This window comes from Chlorocebus sabaeus, chromosome 25 (genome assembly GCF_047675955.1).
Source record: "Chlorocebus sabaeus isolate Y175 chromosome 25, mChlSab1.0.hap1, whole genome shotgun sequence".
Classification (NCBI taxonomy): domain Eukaryota; kingdom Metazoa; phylum Chordata; class Mammalia; order Primates; family Cercopithecidae; genus Chlorocebus; species Chlorocebus sabaeus.
The window spans coordinates 75,575,580-75,594,484 of NC_132928.1; the positions used below are offsets into that span (position 1 = coordinate 75,575,580).

Here is an 18,905-nt window from a genome sequence, read left to right on the forward strand (position 1 = left end):
GAGGCTGAGGCAGGAGAATGGTGTGAACCCGGGAGGCGGAGCTTGCAGTGAGCCGAGATCACGCCACTGCACTCCAGCCTGGGCGACAGAGCGAGACTCCGTCTCAAAAAAATATATATATATATGTGTGTGTGTGTGTATATATATATATAAAAATGTGTGTGTATACACACACACACACAAATCATACTCTCCCACTTTCTTGATATAGCCAGAGTAACTGAAGTTTTGCATGTGACTAAATGAATAAGTGAGTAATTCAACTAAAGGGAACTAATTTGAAGAGAAGTTTCAGTTTTCTTGTAGGCTGTATGTTATATTCTTGCTGTAGATCTGACAAGAAAATGTTTTATAGAAAAGACTCTTGGCATTAATTTGATCTTTGTTAAAATAGAAATCAACAGAGCTCTGTATTTGCAGTGAATGATACTTTCTCCTGAACATTATGACCCTTAGGAATACCTGGACACACATATTACAAGAATATGTAATGCAGTAATGATAATATGAGGCATTTTAGGTATCACCTAATACTGTTTCTTGAAACTGGATGTCCATTGTAATGAGTTAGATTACTTGTACCTGGACTTCATGGATAGTCAGTTTCTCTTGGAGAATTTAAATCCTTTTAAGTATTTGTCAGAATGATAATATGAACTTAAAAAGAAATAGCACTATTGTAATTATATATACAAATACTGAATGTAGTACTAACAATAGCATATATACGAAAAGCAAAGATACTTATATATGAAGAATTTTTATGTAAACATGGTATAACACTAATTCATATTTTTATTTAAAAGAAGGTTGGACACACACATGGTTGGATATCCATAAAATTAGGAATGATGTGTCCAAAATATATTTCATTTTAACTGTTTATGTATTTACTATGTTTATTATGATTAAAAAGAATAGACACTTGTCGACCAGTTTTGGTAAATTATCAGTATTTTTTAGGAAAACTCAATTACATTCATTAACTTTTGTGGCTTATTAAATACTGTGATTGCTTTTACTTTTCAACTTGCATAAATTATTTCTAAAAGGTTTATGAGAAACTTGGTAAACTATTTAAATGTTGTTCTGAGCTTTACCCTGTACATCCGTTGTCGTTTCTAGGGATATTATGAATAACAAGGTGTTTTACCAGCACCCTAATCTCATGAGGGCACTGGGGATGCATGAGACTGTGATGGAGGTCATGGTGAACGTCCTTGGAGGTGGAGAGTCCAAGGTAAAGTCTTTGATTCCTGAGATGCTATTTAGTGCTATTTAGTATCATCTCCTGGAGTATATAGATAGCAGATTCTTTTTTTTTTTTTGAGACAGAGCCCAGGCTGGAGTGCAGTGGCCCGATCTAGGCTCACTGCAGCTCACTGCAAGCTGCCTCCCGGGTTTATGCCATTCTCCTGCCTCAGCCTCCCGAGTAGCTGGGATTACAGGCGTCTGCCACCATGCCCAGCTAATTTTTTGTATTTTTAGTAGAGACAGGATTTCACTGTGTTAGCCAGGATGGTCTCGATCTCCTGACCTCATGGTCTGCCCGCCTTGGCCTCCCATAGTGCTGGGATTACAGGCGTGAGCCACCGCACCTGGCCCAGATTGCAGATTCTTAATGAGAATTTCTTAAATCCTCTTAGGGTGACTGTTTTTAAAGAACACTTTTTGGAAAAAAAACACACAAACCTTAGAGAGTTGAACGTACTATTAGTTTTTGTTTTGTTTTGTTTTGTTTTTTTTACTTGATTTTGATAAAAAATTTCCTGTCTTATGCTGTGTAATTTTTGGCCTTCTAAATTATCCTCCTTTAGGGGATATTTAGAAACTGAAGTGTCTCATTTAGGGGATATTTAGAAACTTAGAAACATAAAAATTACTCTATGTATTAATTTATTTTAAAATTTTGAATTACAAGTCAGTTCCCATCATGTTACCAGTCCATGGCACAAGCATGTTCTTCAGACTCAGCCATCCTCCATGATACCAACATTGGTTGGTTTCACTTAATTTCCAATCCAGATTGAGATTTGATGATAATACTCTCGGATATATTTGTTGTAGAATTCTAAAGTTAATTTTTTTTTTCTTTTTTCTCTTTTCTTTTTTTTTTTTTTTTGAGATGGAGTCTTGCTCTGTTGCCTAGGCTGGAGTGCAGTGGTGCGATCTCGGCTCACTGCAACCTCCGCCCGTGGAAGCACAGCTGACAGTGGTAGTGAGGCATCACAAAGGAATCTGCCTTTCACCTTTGAGAATAGGGTAATAAATCAATTTCTGGTCTAACCCATTGATGTTAGTGAAGTTTCTGAATTAGTGCCAGGCTTGATTTTCATTGACTCAGGGATGAGGCGAGTCATAGTCTGCTGCACATTTGAAGATCTTCAGTATCTGAAGTTTGGCACACACATGAACACACGGGGATTGACGATGTGATTGAGACCTCAACATCTGAACTCAATTTTATAAAGATCATTTGCTTTCAGGAGCTAATGACATGCTTTTTCTGTAGGAAATCACCTTTCCCAAGATGGTGGCCAACTGTTGCCGTTTTCTCTGTTACTTCTGTCGTATAAGTAGGCAGAATCAAAAAGCTATGTTTGATCATCTCAGTTATTTACTGGAAAACAGCAGTGTTGGTCTTGGTAAGTAAATGACTTTTATTTCATCTTTAAGGTCAAAAAATAATATACACATTACATTTAAAAAGCAAAAACGTTTGGTTAAAAAATGGGCAATGAACCTGAATAGACATTTCACCAAAGAGGTCATACAGTTTGCCAATAGGTATATGAGAAAATGCTCACTATCACTCATCATCAGCAAAGTGCAAATTGAAACCACAGTGAGCTATCACCTCACACCTGTTAGAATGTCTGTTATTGAAAAGACAGAACATAATAAGTGTTGGCGAGGGTGTGGAGAAAAGGGAACCCTTATACATGTTGGTGGGAATGTACAATTACTACAGCCATTTTAGAAAACATTAAGGAGATTCCTCAAAAAATTAAAAATAGGACTACCATATGATCGAACAGTTTTACTTCTGGGTATATATATCCAAAAGCTGTGAACAATCAGCATGTCAAAGAGATACGTGTACTTCCATGGTCATTGCAGCATTATTCACAATAGCTGAGATATGGAATCAACCTAAGAGTTCATCAGTGGATGAATGGATAGGAAAAATGTGGTATTTATTCACAATGGAATGCTATTTGGCCTTAAAAACAAGAGGGGAATCCTGTCATTTTCCACAACATGGATGAACCTGGAGGATATTACATTACAAGAAATAAGCTACGTGTAGAAATACAAATACTGCGTGATCTTACTTTCATGTGGGCTCTAAAATCAAAGTCGAACTCGTAGAAACAGAGAGTAGAATGAGGTTACCAGGTTTGGGGAAGAGTGGTTGGGGAGATGTTCAAGGATACAAAATTTCAGTTAGATAGAAGGAATAAGTTCAAAACCTCTATTATACAGCCTGGTGACTGTAGTTAATGTATAATATTCTTGAAAGTCGCTGCCAGAGTAGATTTTGAGTGTTTTCACTGCAAAAAACAAAAGAGTATGTGAGGTAATACATATGTTAACTAGCTCAGCTGAGTCATTCCATAAAGTGTACATATATTTCAAAACATGTACACAATATATACAATTTTTATTTGTCAATTAAAAATACTTAAAAATTAAACTTTAAATCATTATAGATTAATACACTGTGGATGGTGTTTAGAAATTAAATTTTAAGAGGTAGGGTATTTTTATATGGAGTTTATAGATACAGCACAATCCAGGTTATATTTCATCTTCATTTGAATCAACAGCCTCCCCAGCTATGAGAGGTTCAACACCCCTGGATGTGGCTGCAGCTTCGGTGATGGATAATAATGAACTAGCATTAGCTCTGCGTGAGCCGGATCTAGAAAAGGTCAGCAATGTTCCTGCCCTGTGTGTTTGTCTGAATTATGCTTTTTCATAGTTCTTTCTCAATATTTTAAATATATCTAAGGTTGATGCAGAAGTCATTGTGGTTTTGCAGTGTGACAGTATGGCCAAAACCACAATTAATTTTGCACCAACACAATATGTTCTAGTGATATTAGAATTGAAGTCTATTATAATTTACTTTGCACACTATATAATGTTATATATTCCATTGTAGATAATTCTACTATACATTATATTGTAGTTAGAAGTTATGAAGAACAATACATTTGAAAAAATGAGTGTTCTCTGATCACAAACATTTTTCTATGGAACGAGAAGCAGTGTTCTGGATCTGTATTCTTATGTGTTTTTGTCTTTTCATGATATCCGCTTCCACTTTTGACTTAATCATACACTTCAGTTTTTAAAAAGGCTATTTTGACATCTCATATGTACATTTTACATCACATATACTTTATTCCAGCACAAAGCATCAGCGATATAGTAAAGCCATGCACTCTAAGGATATTAAAGCCACATGTGTGTATACCGGCATTTAGAGAAACTTTCCCTGTATTGTAGTTGCAATAGCATTCCAAGCAGTCGCCTGATTTTTTTTCCTTCCTCCCCTGGAATCTGTTCTTTCCTCATCAGCCAAAGTGACCCTCTTAAAAAGATCATGCCAATCCTCCATCCACTACTCCCCAAAGGCTTTCTATCTCACTCCAGTAAAAAACAAAGATGATGCAATAGCTCCTACATCATCTGATCCTACATACCAGCCTGATTTCATCTCCTACAGCTCTCCTGCACTCTCTCTTCTTTGCTTCAGGCACACTTGTCCCCTTGCTGTAGCTGGAACACGCCAGCTGTGCTCAGCCTCAGGGTCTTTGCCACCTGCTAGTCCAACCATCTGCAGCATCCTTACCCAAGATACCATCATGGCTGTTTGTAGGCATTCTTTCAGTCCATGCTCTAAAGTCAACCACCTCGTGATCAGCTCTTCCATATCCATGCTATGTAAAATTGAAACCTTTTCTCCACTTCCTTAAACTCTTCCTGTTTCCTTTACTGCTTTGTTTTCAACCATTGGAGATGTAAATAGTTGTGTATTATATACACAAATATATACTTTTGTTTTGTTTATATTTATATACAAATGTATACTTTATATTTATAAAAACTTATTTTTAAATTATTAATATATTTAATCAAATTTTATGTAGTTATGCATTTTTAAAAATTCATCCCCTACTCTAATGTCAAGCCAGGGAGGTGAGAGTGGTTTTTCCTCTGCTGTTAACTGCTTGGTCCCCACTTTGGAGAACAGCGTCAGCACTGGGTAAACAGTGCATGGCTGTTGAAGACATGAAAGAGTGAAACTCTTCCCCAAATCCTCCTGACATACCGGTCCAGAATCATGAAGTCTTGCATCTCTGAGACACCTCAGGACATGTTTCCCCCATATCGTACTTAAAATCTTTTAATCTACATACTCATTAAAATGGCTAATGCTAATGAGGTTGATAATACCAAATGCTGAGAAGGACAAGGAGCAGCTAGAACTCTCTTCTACTTCTGTCATGATGAGTAATGGTACAGCCAGTGTGGAAAGCAGTTTGGCAGTTCCTTAACAAATTAAACATAAACTATACGCCTAGGCTTTCCACTGCTAAGAATTTACCCAGTAGAAAGGAAAATATATGTCCACACAAAGACTTGGGCGTGAAAGTTTGTAACAGTTTTATTCATCATAGCCAAAAACTGCAAACAACTTGAATACCGATCATCAATGTATTAGTTGATAAACCCATATATGGTGAAATATCATCCCATATATGGTGAAATGTCATCCCACAATAAAAAAGAATGAAGAACTGGCATGTGCTACAATGTGAATGAATCCCAAAATCATATGCTGAGTGAAAGAAGCCAGGCACAGAAAGCTACATGCTGCATTGTTACGTGTACACGTGTTCTGGAAAATGCAAGATAAATTGTAATGAGAGAAAACAGATTGTCTGGGACTAGGTGTGTGGGGAGAAAGGGACTGCAAAGGGCCCAGGGAGCTCTGAGGAGTGACGGCAATGTTCTGCATCTTGATTATGGTGTGTTTTCACAGATGACAACATCTTTCAAAGCTCATTGAATTTATACTTCAAATAGATGATTTTATTGTACATTGGTTCTCTTGCTTCGCTATAGTTGATATAAAACATTTTTAGCTATATTACTTATTTATTTTTGAAACTTATTTAACATGAGCTGGATATAACTCAATTTGCTTGATAAGTTGCTCCTCTAACAGTCTTACTTCCATTGATAATGACTTCTCTAGGGATTTCTTTTAAAATTGAATTTCTTATGAAATATTGTAGAGGACCAACGTTCATATAAACAAAAATATTTTAAGAGGAAAGACCAGGCAAAAGTATTTTATGTGCTCATTGCATCAATACTGAAAAATGGGTTGTCTTATCAAAAATTTCCTGGACACTGAAACCTCGGCTAAAAAAATAAAAGTAACTTGCTCAAAATGAGGTGTTTGGTAAATGCTGCACATCTGATTTGAACCAAGGATATTTGACTGTAATCTTAGGTTTTGCTGTCTTTATGTATTTTCTCACACCTGCTTCCCCATTAAATTGATATATATTTTGGAAACAATTTATCTCTTTAAAATACCTTTGCATCTCAGATAGATCTTTTAATATTGTGGGTGGATTCAGTTTTTACATTGCACGAGAGGTCATTAGACATGTTTGCAATTTATGACTTTGATAGGTAAGGGTCTCAAAGTAAATGCTATAAAATTCAGAAATATTTTTCTTTCATAGTTTTACACATAATCCTGCAGCTCTTACCCCACCCAGACAGACTTGGTTGCCCTGAGACAGTAATTGCGGGTGGATGTATACAGCAGGCACTGTGGGTAATTGTGGGCGGATGAAAACAGCAGGCACCGTGGGGTGAGGCTGCTGCTTTATTGTCTCCAATGTGTTTAAGGAGATGGTGCAAATAAAACAGCAACTGGAGCCAATCCGTGAGTCGTGAGCCCCGGGCAGATGCATTTGTGGCATTCATTAAAATGAATGTCTGCTTAGAGAAAGCTAAAAAAAACCAAAGCTTATGATAGGATCGTAAATATGTTTATTATGATGCCGCTTTATGACGATATTTAAATATTTCTGAAGTCTAAGGTTTTACTAAAGGGAGTTCAAGTGGATTATCATGAGAGCGAAAAGAACTTGCAAAAATGCATTTATTTAAAAGCATCCTTTGAGGATGCAATAAATGGCATTTATTGCATCCAATGTAAGCATCTAATGACTTTTCCTCCAAGGGATAACTCTTCATTAATCATGTTGTTTGCAGGTAGTTCGTTACTTGGCTGGTTGTGGACTGCAAAGTTGCCAGTTGCTGGTGTCTAAGGGTTATCCAGACATTGGGTGGAATCCAGTTGAAGGAGAGAGATATCTTGACTTTCTCAGATTTGCTGTCTTCTGTAATGGTAGGACTCGTTTTCTTGAGGTCTTTTGGGTTATTATTAAAACTGCACAGAGACGTGTATATATAATAAGGATTCATCTCAGCACTTTCATGAAGTATTAGTAAAGAAATCACATATTTTATAATCAATAGGGTTTTTTCACAGTAACCACTTATAATACAATATTTGTTTATATACTTCTTTCCTTATTTAAATTAAAATTTTAAGCACATAAGTTCTCATAATTTTTTTATTTTGAATTCCAATAATAGTTTGGATTATGACATCATTCTATAATAATAACAAGGTAGTGAGAATCAATAGTTTATGCCTCCATAAGGCTTTACTCTGAAAATTTGTAATGCAAGAAAAGAAATTTACTGTGTCTTGTATACCCAAAGCTAGTAATTTGGGTTACATTTTGGCTTTATCAGTATATTGTTGGATTTTAGTTATTCTTATGCATAGGAAGTGATTAGTATAACATTTTTTTGTTCAGAACTTCCATATAATCATATTTGCTTACTTATCTTCCCCATTCTACTTCAGGGGAGAGTGTGGAGGAGAATGCAAATGTCGTGGTGAGATTGCTCATTCGGAGGCCTGAGTGTTTTGGTCCTGCTTTGAGAGGAGAAGGTGGGAATGGGCTTCTTGCAGCAATGGAAGAAGCCATCAAAATCGCCGAGGATCCTTCTCGAGATGGTCCCTCACCAAATAGCGGATCCAGTAAAACACTGTAAGTCTAATATACACACCCTCACGAGTGATCCATACTACTTGATGTGAAATTTTACAAAATATATTCTGCATCCTATGAATTGTAATATAACTTGTGGTGCTGAAGATTTCTCCCTTTGAAAACATAATGCCTTAGATTTGGAAGAATGAATGGAATTTGGTGCCGGAATAGGTCAAATGAACAAAGAGAGCTGAAGAGGATGGTGTAGATTTAGCTGAGGGAAATCTAGGTTGTAGGAGATTCGTCTTATGAATTTTCCCAGGGGAGCTACGGCAAGGTGGGTTGTTCTAAATGATATGAGGTGAACCTTTGGGGTTGGAGTAGAGTTTAGTGGGAAGTTAGTTAGAAGGAGATTTTATGATTAGAAAGAGACCTTTCACAAATAAAAGGGGGACTTGACTAAACGGGTATAGTGGTAAAATCGAGAAAAGGTGTCATTCTGAGGAGCGTAATGCTTGGTTGAGGTATAGGAGACAGATTCGGGAAGCAGTCACTCTCTTACATTTATCTGTAGCTATACATTGTTGATACTAGATTCCAGTAATCGACATAAGTAAATCCAGGTGTGATGCTTATTTGTGTAGGTGAATGTCCTCCAGCGGGGGGTCATGCATCCACATTGCTAGTGCCTCTGGTAAAGATATAACATAGGGCTTTATTGAGGCACATTTCTAAACAAAGAAGCGATAGAGTGAACGCAATCCTGCAAACCCTTTGTCTTTTACATGTAAACTGGGCATAGATGTTCCATGTACACCATAGCCAGATTTGCAGACTGGGAGCACTCCTAGAGCAAGAATGAGCACCCCCACCACACATACACACACAGCATGCTACATGCTTATCAGTTGGCCATGAAGGAACCAGGGAGCGCTTAGGTTCTCTCGGTAGTAGAAAATGTATCCAGACACCTCTGGCCCAGGACCACACTAGCAAGGGTACACCTGAGGGCCTCACAGGCAGCCTTGCATGCCCAGGAATGAGGCTGTCATTTGAGGCCTCACTGTCGCTCTGCAGACTGCTGTATTCAGCGGGGACAGCTGTCTGCTGAGTTACCAAGGAGGAAGGATGTGAGCCTCCAGGGCCATCCAGATTTGGCTCTCATCAGCAAGAGAACATGTAATTATATTTTCCCTACAGAGATGGGAAGGGAGATATGTTGGATTCTTTGGCAGGGGTTGCAGGAGGTTGAGTAGCTGGTACAGAGGTAGGTGAGCAAGTGCAATAACATTTATAAAGTACTTACTCTGGGCAAAGCACTGTACTGAATGCCTTAGAAGTGACCTTATATGACATCTTTGTCACCCTTTCTCTATATGTGTGCCATTTATAGAAATAGCCTAAGCTCACACATCCTTCTATCAGTTATTTTCTTTGTTAATACACTACCACCAGAAAGGAAAAGAACCTATCAAATGAGCAATTCCTCCTTTTCCCTTCAAAGGAATCTTAATACTAAAATTTCCACAGATGTGTTCTTGGTGTTAGAATCTCAAGTTTGATCTTTAACCAATTGTTATTCTCCCTTAAAAACATCAAGCTCTACATTTATACCATATATGAAATGTATCAGAAGAATAATGGGTTACCTAGTAGTCCCTTTCCTCGGAGAGATATGTAATAAACATGAAATGTCAGTTATCCTATTTGCTTTCTCTTTCTTTTGAAACATTCATGGAAGTGATACAGAGGAGGAGGAAGATGACACTATCCACATGGGGAACGCAATCATGACCTTCTATGCAGCTTTGATTGACCTCTTGGGACGCTGTGCGCCTGAGATGCATGTGAGTTCCTGGGGGTTCAGGAGCAGCAATCCTGATTTCTCTATATTAAGTCATCTATAGCTGGCAAAGAGCATAATAGCATCCAAAACCAATAATCTTCATGCTCCATTAAAAATAATAGCTGCAGTCTAATTGCTGAACAAGTGTTTGTTTAGTTGGAAATGTCTTGTTGGTTGTAAAAATTAGTAATGGGATTTCAGTGCAAGTCATTAATAGAGTACTTAAGTTACTCACATATCTCTGAAACTCATACAGCCTCCCACATTTTAAGAAGAAAAGAACATATTTTCTCTATACAATTTCCTCTTCTGTTATAGTGCATGCAGAAAGCAACTGCTCCTACCAAAAGTAATTTTCTTTTGTGTATTTAGCTGTATGTGTTTGCCATTGTTTTAGGGGAAAGTGAGGGGGAAAGTGTAGGGGATGGATATTAAGAGCTATTTAGACCATATAAATTAGTGTTTTCTTTCTTTCTCTCTTTCTTTCTTGCCTTCTTGCTTTCCTTTTTTTTTTTTTTTCTTCCCATATTGAGACAAGGTCTTGCTCTGTCTCCCAGGCTGGAGTGCAGTGGCATGGTCTCAGCTTACTGCAATCTCCACCTCCCAAGTTCAAGTGGTTTTCCTGCCTCAGCCTCCTGAGTATCTGGGACTACAGGCACCCGCCACCATACCCAACTAATTTTTGTATGTTTAGTAGAGATGGGGTTTTACCATCTTGGCCAGGCTGGCCTAGAACTCCTAACTCAAGTGATCCAACCGCCTCGGCCTCCCAAAGTGCTGGGCTTACAGGTGTGAGCCAATGTACCCAGCCTAGATTAGTGTTTTCTGAAACTTTTTGACCCAAATGAAATTAAAGTTTCATGGAATAATACTTTTACTCTGTAATACATTCTGATATTTTGTTCTTTATTTTATTGTAGTTGATTCTATATTATTCTACTAGAGTCATGAAAAAAAAAAAAAAAAATCCTGGCCCAGGGCCCAAAACATTCATTTCCAGATCTTCTAATGGGAAATAAACGCGGAGTGTGAGAGTTTGAAACACATTGATTGGTGCTGGGGTAGTTAAGAACTGTAAGGATATTTCTAAAGTGGGATGAGCAAGAAGCCAGGGCTTTCTTACAAAGCGCCTTTCTCTCTACCCTTATTATCTGTCTTTCTTTTGATTTTGGTTGGGTTTTTTTGTGTGGTTTAGGTTTTTCATACCCAGAGGTTAAAACTTCCGTGATGTACTCTTTTCTTGTGAACAGAGAGGAATCACAGGATAGAGGAATGTTAGAACGTTAGAAAACTGGAGTCTGATTTTTAGAAAAATTTAAACTTTGCCGCTAGTAAGATTTTTTCATCTTAGTAAATGGAAACAGAGACTATTAAAAATTTCTATGCTGGAGGTGAATACTGACAACAACAACAACAACAAAAAAACTTGCTCACAATATTTGTTCTTTTTCCCATCTCAGAAAAACACATCAGCGAAACAAAGAGAAAGTATACTAATAAATAGAAGTTTTCATTCTATTCTATTAATGGGGGAAAAAGTAAGTGAAGTAATAAGGGACCAACCTTGACATTTCTGAAATTTATGCATCTTCACAACTATTATTTGAGGCCTCCTATGTGCCAGAAATTGTGCTTGCGTTTCACACCTTGTAATGAGGTAAACAGATGCCCATCCCAGCTCTGCAAGCCGAGCCTGTCCTGAAGACTTGCTGAGATTCTTGACTGTATTGTCATCCACAGTCATCCTGGGTACTTCATGTCAGTCTAAAAGAACTGTTAGGATTTATGTTCATCATTTCCTCCACATTATAAATCCAGCCTTGGGAGAAATCAGGGTCAAAGACCGATGGATATGCAATTCATTTCTTAGCACAAAGCAAGAAAGAAGCTAATTCTGTCATAAATATTAGTATATGTTCAGAGTCTAATGATAATTTTGTTTGTATTATTGCTCGTGTTATTGATAGGTGTTTACATGTAATTTTGGAAAGTAAACTTTCGTAAACATGTCAGATTCTCAATATATCTTAACAGTCCCCAAAAGGATAAAAACTGTTGTTCTAATGGGTGAACCAACTGGCCTAGACCATAGTATAAATAATTTGGTGTATGCTGAAGTCAGTGAAAACTATGTGAGCAAGTAAATATCCACAGGTAAGCCAGAGACTATTTCTGAGAGAGGCATAACTTTATACGTATACTGATCAGAAAATTATTTTGGACTTGGATTCCCATACTTCAGATTTCCTAGACAGAATTGTAACATTGATATCACAAAGTTGTTCTAATGTTTTCTTTTTTGTTTTTCCTCCTGTATAGTTGATTCATGCTGGTAAGGGAGAAGCCATCAGAATTAGGTCTATTTTGAGATCCCTAATTCCCTTGGGAGATTTGGTGGGCGTTATCAGCATCGCTTTTCAGATGCCAACAATAGCCAAAGGTAAGGCCAACTTCAGCACGTCCTAATTCAGTAGGGTGTTGGATGACATCATGTTCTAAATAATGTTTTCCGTACTCAACATCCCAACCTCTCCGCTTCCTAAATTATGTCTATACTACTGAAATTTCTTTTTTAAAAAAAGCTATAAAGTATATATTTTATAATTTTTTTCCGTTTTTTTTTTTTTTTTTTTTTTTTTTTTTGAGATGGAGTCTCGCTCTGTAGCCCAGCCTGGAGTGCAGTGGCGCGATCTCCGCTCACTGCAATCTCCGCCTTCCGGGTTCAAGCGATTCTCCTGTCTCAGCCTCCCAAGTGGCGGGGACTAGAGGTGCCCACCACCACGCTGGGCTAATTTTTTGTGTTTTTAGTAGAGACTGGATTTCACCATGTTAGCTAGGATGGTCTCAATCTCCTGACCTCGCAATCCACCCACTTTGGCCTCCCAAAGTGATGGGTTTACAGGCGTGAGCCACCGCTCCTGGCCAAAAAGAAGTGTTCTTTTCATGAGTAAGGATAATTTTTTTTAAGATTAAAGTAATTATTGAAGCCAACTAAAATAAATGTTAAACCCCAAATATACTTTGTTTTCACTTTCTCAAATGGAAGGTTTTTTTTTTCAGTTTTCAATACTTTATTGGATATTTATACATAAATCACTTAACATGAAAGACTTCTAATTGTAGAACAAAACATAATTAGGGGCCGGGCGTGGTGGCTTAAGCCTGTAATCCTAGCACTTTGGGAGGCCAAGGTAGGTGGATCACCTGAGGTCAGGAGTTCGAGACCAGCCTGGACAACATGGCAAAACCCTGTCTCTGCTAAAAATACAAAAGTTAGCCAGGCATGGTGGTGGGTGCCTGTAATCCCAGCTACTCAGGAGGCCGAGGCAGGAGAATCGCTTGAACCCGGGATGGTGGGGAGGTTGCAGTGAGCTGAGATTGCACCACTTCATTCCAGCCTGGGCTGTAGAGTGAAACTCTGTCTCAAACAAACAAACAAAAAACATAATCAGGTTGGAAGTGCATGCTATATATAATCATTTTCTTTCATTAATTATGCCCCCAGAGAAGGCAGGCTATAGTAGCTCAAGTCTAGAATGAAAGGGGTCACCATATATCTGAAGGTAGCTCATCCTGTTTGCCAGGCATGATTAGGAGAAAGTAAAGTCTTGCGTATGCTAACCTTAAACCCAAATCTACAAGGTGACAAAACTACCATAATAATCGAATGCTCATGATAGCTATAGACAAAGCTAGAAATTAAAATTTTTCCCCACCTTTGGCTTCCCTACTTGAGCCAGTTTCTTTTCCTTGTGCATCTGTAGCTCATCTTCATCTGCTGTCTCTGTACCTCTCTTCTAACTCATTTTCATTTGCTTAAGGAAAATATCTTTTCCTTATTCTATATTTTGAGCCACAAAATAGACACTATCAGGACAAAGATAATAATAGTACCAGTGACATACAGATTAGGAAATAGGGAAGCATTAAATTTTGTAGTAATATAAGTAATAACAAAGAACCAAGAACATAGACTGTAAGAGAGCTCAAGTGTCCTTTTCAGAATGGGCCCAAAAGTTTCCAGGTACCTCCTCATTTGCTCCAGTCATCTGCCTTTAGCAGCCTTCAAGAGTTTTCACATTGCTTTCTTTCTTTTACTAGTTGGTTGTGCTCTAATATGTTATTTTTCTTCACATATTTGCAGTATATTGTCTCCATCAGGAGTCACAGTGGTTTGTGTGTGTGTGTTTGTGAATTTTGTATCACAGTCACAATGAAAGTTAACTTTTAACACAATCCATTGGTATTTGTTAAATCTCTTCTTTTTTTAGCCAGGTGTGGTGGTACACACCTGTAGTCCCAGCTACTTAGGAGGCTGAGGCAGGAGAATCGCTTGAACCTGGGAGACGGAGGTTGCAGTGAGCTCCGGTCGTGCCACTATGCTCCAGCCTGGGCAGCAGAGCGAGACTCCATCTCAAACCTTTTTTTTTTTTTTTTTTTTGCTGCTTTCCTTTTGTGGAGAACGTAGACAGAAACCTGTCGGTTTTTATGTCACCATAGTTGTGCATTTAACTTTATGTGGCTATGCATTCACTGCAAAGCTTAAAACACCTATATTTCTTTCTCCTTTTCAATGACAACTCAATTGGTTTATAAGCATCACCAAGTAGCAGTAATAATGGTTATTATACATTCTATATTTAGTATGTGAAATTTGTCTCTAAAGAATGATATTTTCCCTTCTCAGGATTAGCTAAGGTCTTCCTCAGACATTTTTATCATATTTATTTCCAAGCTAGAGTATGCCTCAGAATAATAATCAAAGAAGAAGGGGTTCAGAAAACTTGAGGAACAAGCACGTAATCCTGTAGCTCTTGACCTGGGCTGATTTGGCCGCCCTGTCTGAGGCAGTAATTGCAGGTGGATGAATACAGCAGGCACTGCTGGTAATTGTGGATAGATGTATACAGCAGGCACCACAGGGTGAAACTGCTGCTTTATTGTCTCCAGTGTGTTTGAGGAGATGGTGCAAATAAAACAGCAACTTGAGCCAATCCGTGAGTCTTGAGCCAGATGCATTTGTGGCATTCATTAAAACGAATGTCTGCTTGGATAAGAGTTTAAAAAGCAAAACATATAGAGCAGGATCAGTAGGTTGCTCCCCTTTTCCCTAGGCACAGCTACACTTTAAGATCGTAGAATACTGTACATTTAAATTCCTTTTTAATGTGATATTTAGGAGAACTGAAATAGAATTTTATATAGATTTTTAATTGAAAATCATAGCATACTGATTTAACACTAAGGTTAAGTCAGCTTTGGCTGGATTTTAAATCCAGTTTTAGTTGGTTTAAATACAACTCCGTCAATTACTAGGTGTATGACCTTGGACTAGTTACTTAACTTCTCTAAAGGCTAGTTTTTGTGATCCGTTGAATGAGGGTCATAATAGCAGCCTCACAGATGGGTTGTGGGAATTGCGTAAGATCATGTCAGGAACGTTCCTAGTGCGGTGCCTGACAACAGCACAACAGATCAGAACTATTATTTTTAAATGTAAGGAAAGGAATGTATTAGTTGTATTAGGTGTTGTTATAATACTACCAGTCATTATCCTTTTATCTAGTTTCCTTTAGAACATTATTTGTTTATTTTCATGATTTACATATAAAATTTGTTCATTGACTATAAGTGAAAACAGAAAAGTTGTCATTTTATTCTTTCAGTTTATTCAGGATGATTGTGGTCATGTGTCATCTTTCTCTGAGTTCTTGTTTCTTTGATGTTGTATCCATATGAAAAGTTCTGTGATATTATTTGTAGAATCGTGGTGTGTGATCAGTACCAGTTTGGCATAATTATATGGTCAAACAGGAAGTAAATCAATTCTTCAGTATTTGAAATTGGCACATAATCCCATGATTTCTCTTATCAGTGGTCCCCAGTTAGGGAACTTACTAATCTATATAGGCATAAAGCTTAGAGTAAGAATTCACTAATTAGTAAAGAATTCACCAATCTATATAGGCATAAAGCTTAGAGTAAGAATTCACTAATTAGTAAAGAATTCACCAATCTATATAGGCATAAAGCTTAGAGTATTGATAGAGAAAACAATATGACCCTTAAATGCATGTTAAATGCTGTTATGATTAATGAAACATATTTCATATGAAAGCCATACTGGTTTTATAGTGTTATTTCATCACTTTGTTATTGTTCTAAGGCATAAAAAGATAAATATCCCGAGATTATCACATAAGGATAGATGAGCTTTATTCATGTTTAAAACAGGCTCGCTTAGAAAAGAGTGAAAATCCCCACTTTACATTTTAACTTTTCATGGATTTCACTTGGAGTTTTAGAAAGTAGATTTTGGATGCCTGTTTGTTTCTCCTAAGTATCCAACAATGCCACGTCTTGTATCCTGTATGCAGTTAACAAGTGGATGCCTATATAACACTGAAATGGCCTTGGCTTTAAATTGCACTGCCTTATTTCCTCAGCAAACTCCCATAATAGCTTGAGGGTAGTCGAAGAACAGAAAACCATTTCATTAAAAAGTTTATTTAAAACGTAAGAAGTCTAGAAAGCAGCCATTTGTAATCTATCCCATATATGGCACAGCCATTGACACCAAAATTCACTTCTCTCTTTTAGATGGGAATGTGGTGGAACCTGACATGTCTGCGGGGTTTTGCCCAGATCACAAGGCAGCCATGGTTTTATTCCTTGACAGGGTCTATGGAATTGAGGTTCAAGACTTCCTCCTCCATCTTCTTGAGGTTGGCTTTCTGCCAGATCTCCGGGCGGCTGCTTCTTTAGATACGGTGAGATTGGAGCAATGGACTTCCTCTTCTCTTGACTCTTCATTCTGTGCCTTATGATATTCTTTTATATATATATATATATATATATATATATATATATATATATATATATATCCATTGATTAATTTATTGACAATGAATGTTTATTGAGTACCTGTTATATTTTCAGGTAAGCCATGGGTAAACCGAAAATAAAACTAGGCTATGTTCTCAAGGAATTCACTGAATAAACTGACAACCTCAGGAAACTTCCCACTGACCAAAAAGAATATGATAAGAATTCTGATAAGGTGCTATGGGATTCCATAAGAGGTTCACATAACTCTAATTTAGGAGGTCACAGTGACTCCTGTTAACCTCTGTTCGGTGTCAACCTCCAAATTGGCCTAAACACTTATGCTTCTCAATAAAAGCAATTAAAGAATTATGATGATTTAATGGATACTGTTGAGTCATGATCATCTTGGTGTCTTCGTCTGTTAAGGTACAAATGGATTGAAATCTGTTCTGTATATTGGGTGACCCACATGGAGAATCTGTCATTATCAGCTTAAATGTTCTTCTCTTTGAAACACTGTGAAATAAGCTGAAGTTCTAAATGTTATAGTAGTTATACTACTATACATATTTAATACCTAGTTTCATGTACTCATTAATTTTATCAGTTCAATGTGCTTTTTTGATTTCAAAGTACATCAGTACTTGAGCTGACAGTAGCCCCTTCGTGAAATATACGAGAGCAGAATCATAAAACTGAAATGAAAACTTCTTTTTTTCTTTGTTTTGCATATTCAGATGAAATTCTGGACCTGAATAGTATGGATGATAACATAGTAATACAGTTATCCTTTGATTATTGGTGCTGATAGACATGAGAAGAATAAATATGAATCATAAAGAGAATTAAGAAAGAATTTTTGCGTATGAGATCTACTGTGAGATTAAGCTCCCCTCTTTGCCTAGCAAAGGAAAATACTCATATCTGTGATATTATCGTCTTCTTACATTGATCCTACCATTGATATTTAATGATAGAATCTGAACCTGTTAAGCTTTTTGAGGAGATAGGTGTCATTTCATTCATTTTTATCTGTTTATGAACAATTGATAGTTGATTGTTTTTAGTGGTAAAAATCATATGAACCCCACTGGCGCAAACCCAGGAGGCGGAGCTTGCAGTGAGCTGAGATCTGGCCACTGCACTCCAGCCTGGGCGACAGAGCGAGACTCCATCTCAAAAAAAAAAAAAAAAAAAAAAAGATATAACTGAAGAATACATTTACATGTCTCATAGCGCTATCATCTTCTAGATAATGAAATTGTATGTTCCCATGTTAATCCCTTTGAAAGTTATCTACTGCCAAACACAAATGGCCTTCTACTCTGATTCTTTTTCAGGCGGCTTTGAGTGCTACAGACATGGCCTTGGCCCTCAATCGGTACCTTTGCACAGCCGTCTTGCCGTTGTTAACAAGATGTGCTCCTCTCTTTGCTGGCACAGAGCACCACGCTTCTCTCATTGACTCATTACTTCATACTGTGTATAGACTTTCTAAGGGCTGTTCACTTACCAAAGCTCAGCGGGATTCTATAGAAGTTTGTTTGCTCTCTATTTGTGGGTGAGTGGATAACAAATTCTATGCCAGCTTCTTTAAAAAACAGAATTTACAGTGTGGCTTTTGACAAATTATTTGGAATTTTGGAAACATTTTCCATACCACAGATTTAATTCATTTTAGGTAGTCCCATATACTGAGGTATGCGTCTTCTCTGAGCGCCCTTGCTCCCAGTCGAGTTCCGGAGTGTTCCTCCAGGCCTCCGTAGGGTATCCAGCTGTTGGATATAGCTTTTGACCAGTTACAGAATACTATTCTGGATGTTGGGAGTGGGGAGAAATTGTGTCGGGAGTCCTTGGCCACTTTAGGTGAGATGAATAGATCTCCCCTTTTGACTGTGTTTGATGATTTAACCCCTCTTCTAGAAAAGAAAAGAAAAAAGGGACTTCTTAAATATAAAATGTGATACAGCATAATAGTAAAACCATATTTATGTGGGGTAATGATGAAGGCTGAATATTTCCTCCAACCTGGAAAACCATTTCCTATCAGTAGAAGTGCTAGAATGTGTTACTATGAAAACCAGAAACGTATCTCCCTCTGATGAAGTTTTGCCTGTGAAAGTGAGAAT

General features: G+C 37.5%; 1 protein-coding gene across 6 annotated transcripts in view; it reads left to right on the top strand.

Moving 5' to 3' along the window:
* Nucleotides 1–18,905, top strand: part of RYR2 (ryanodine receptor 2) — a 783,951-nt gene that overhangs the window by 578,139 nt on the left and 186,907 nt on the right. For all 6 annotated transcript variants that reach the window (XM_073011864.1, XM_073011860.1, XM_073011862.1 and 3 more), the window contains 9 exons: nt 1,126–1,240; nt 2,513–2,645; nt 3,831–3,934; nt 7,309–7,444; nt 7,973–8,159; nt 9,844–9,949; nt 12,268–12,388; nt 16,549–16,718; nt 18,117–18,337. In XM_073011864.1, coding sequence (XP_072867965.1) covers nt 1,126–1,240; nt 2,513–2,645; nt 3,831–3,934; nt 7,309–7,444; nt 7,973–8,159; nt 9,844–9,949; nt 12,268–12,388; nt 16,549–16,718; nt 18,117–18,337 — 1,293 coding nt within the window. The remainder of the gene's footprint in view (nt 1–1,125; nt 1,241–2,512; nt 2,646–3,830; nt 3,935–7,308; nt 7,445–7,972; nt 8,160–9,843; nt 9,950–12,267; nt 12,389–16,548; nt 16,719–18,116; nt 18,338–18,905) is intronic.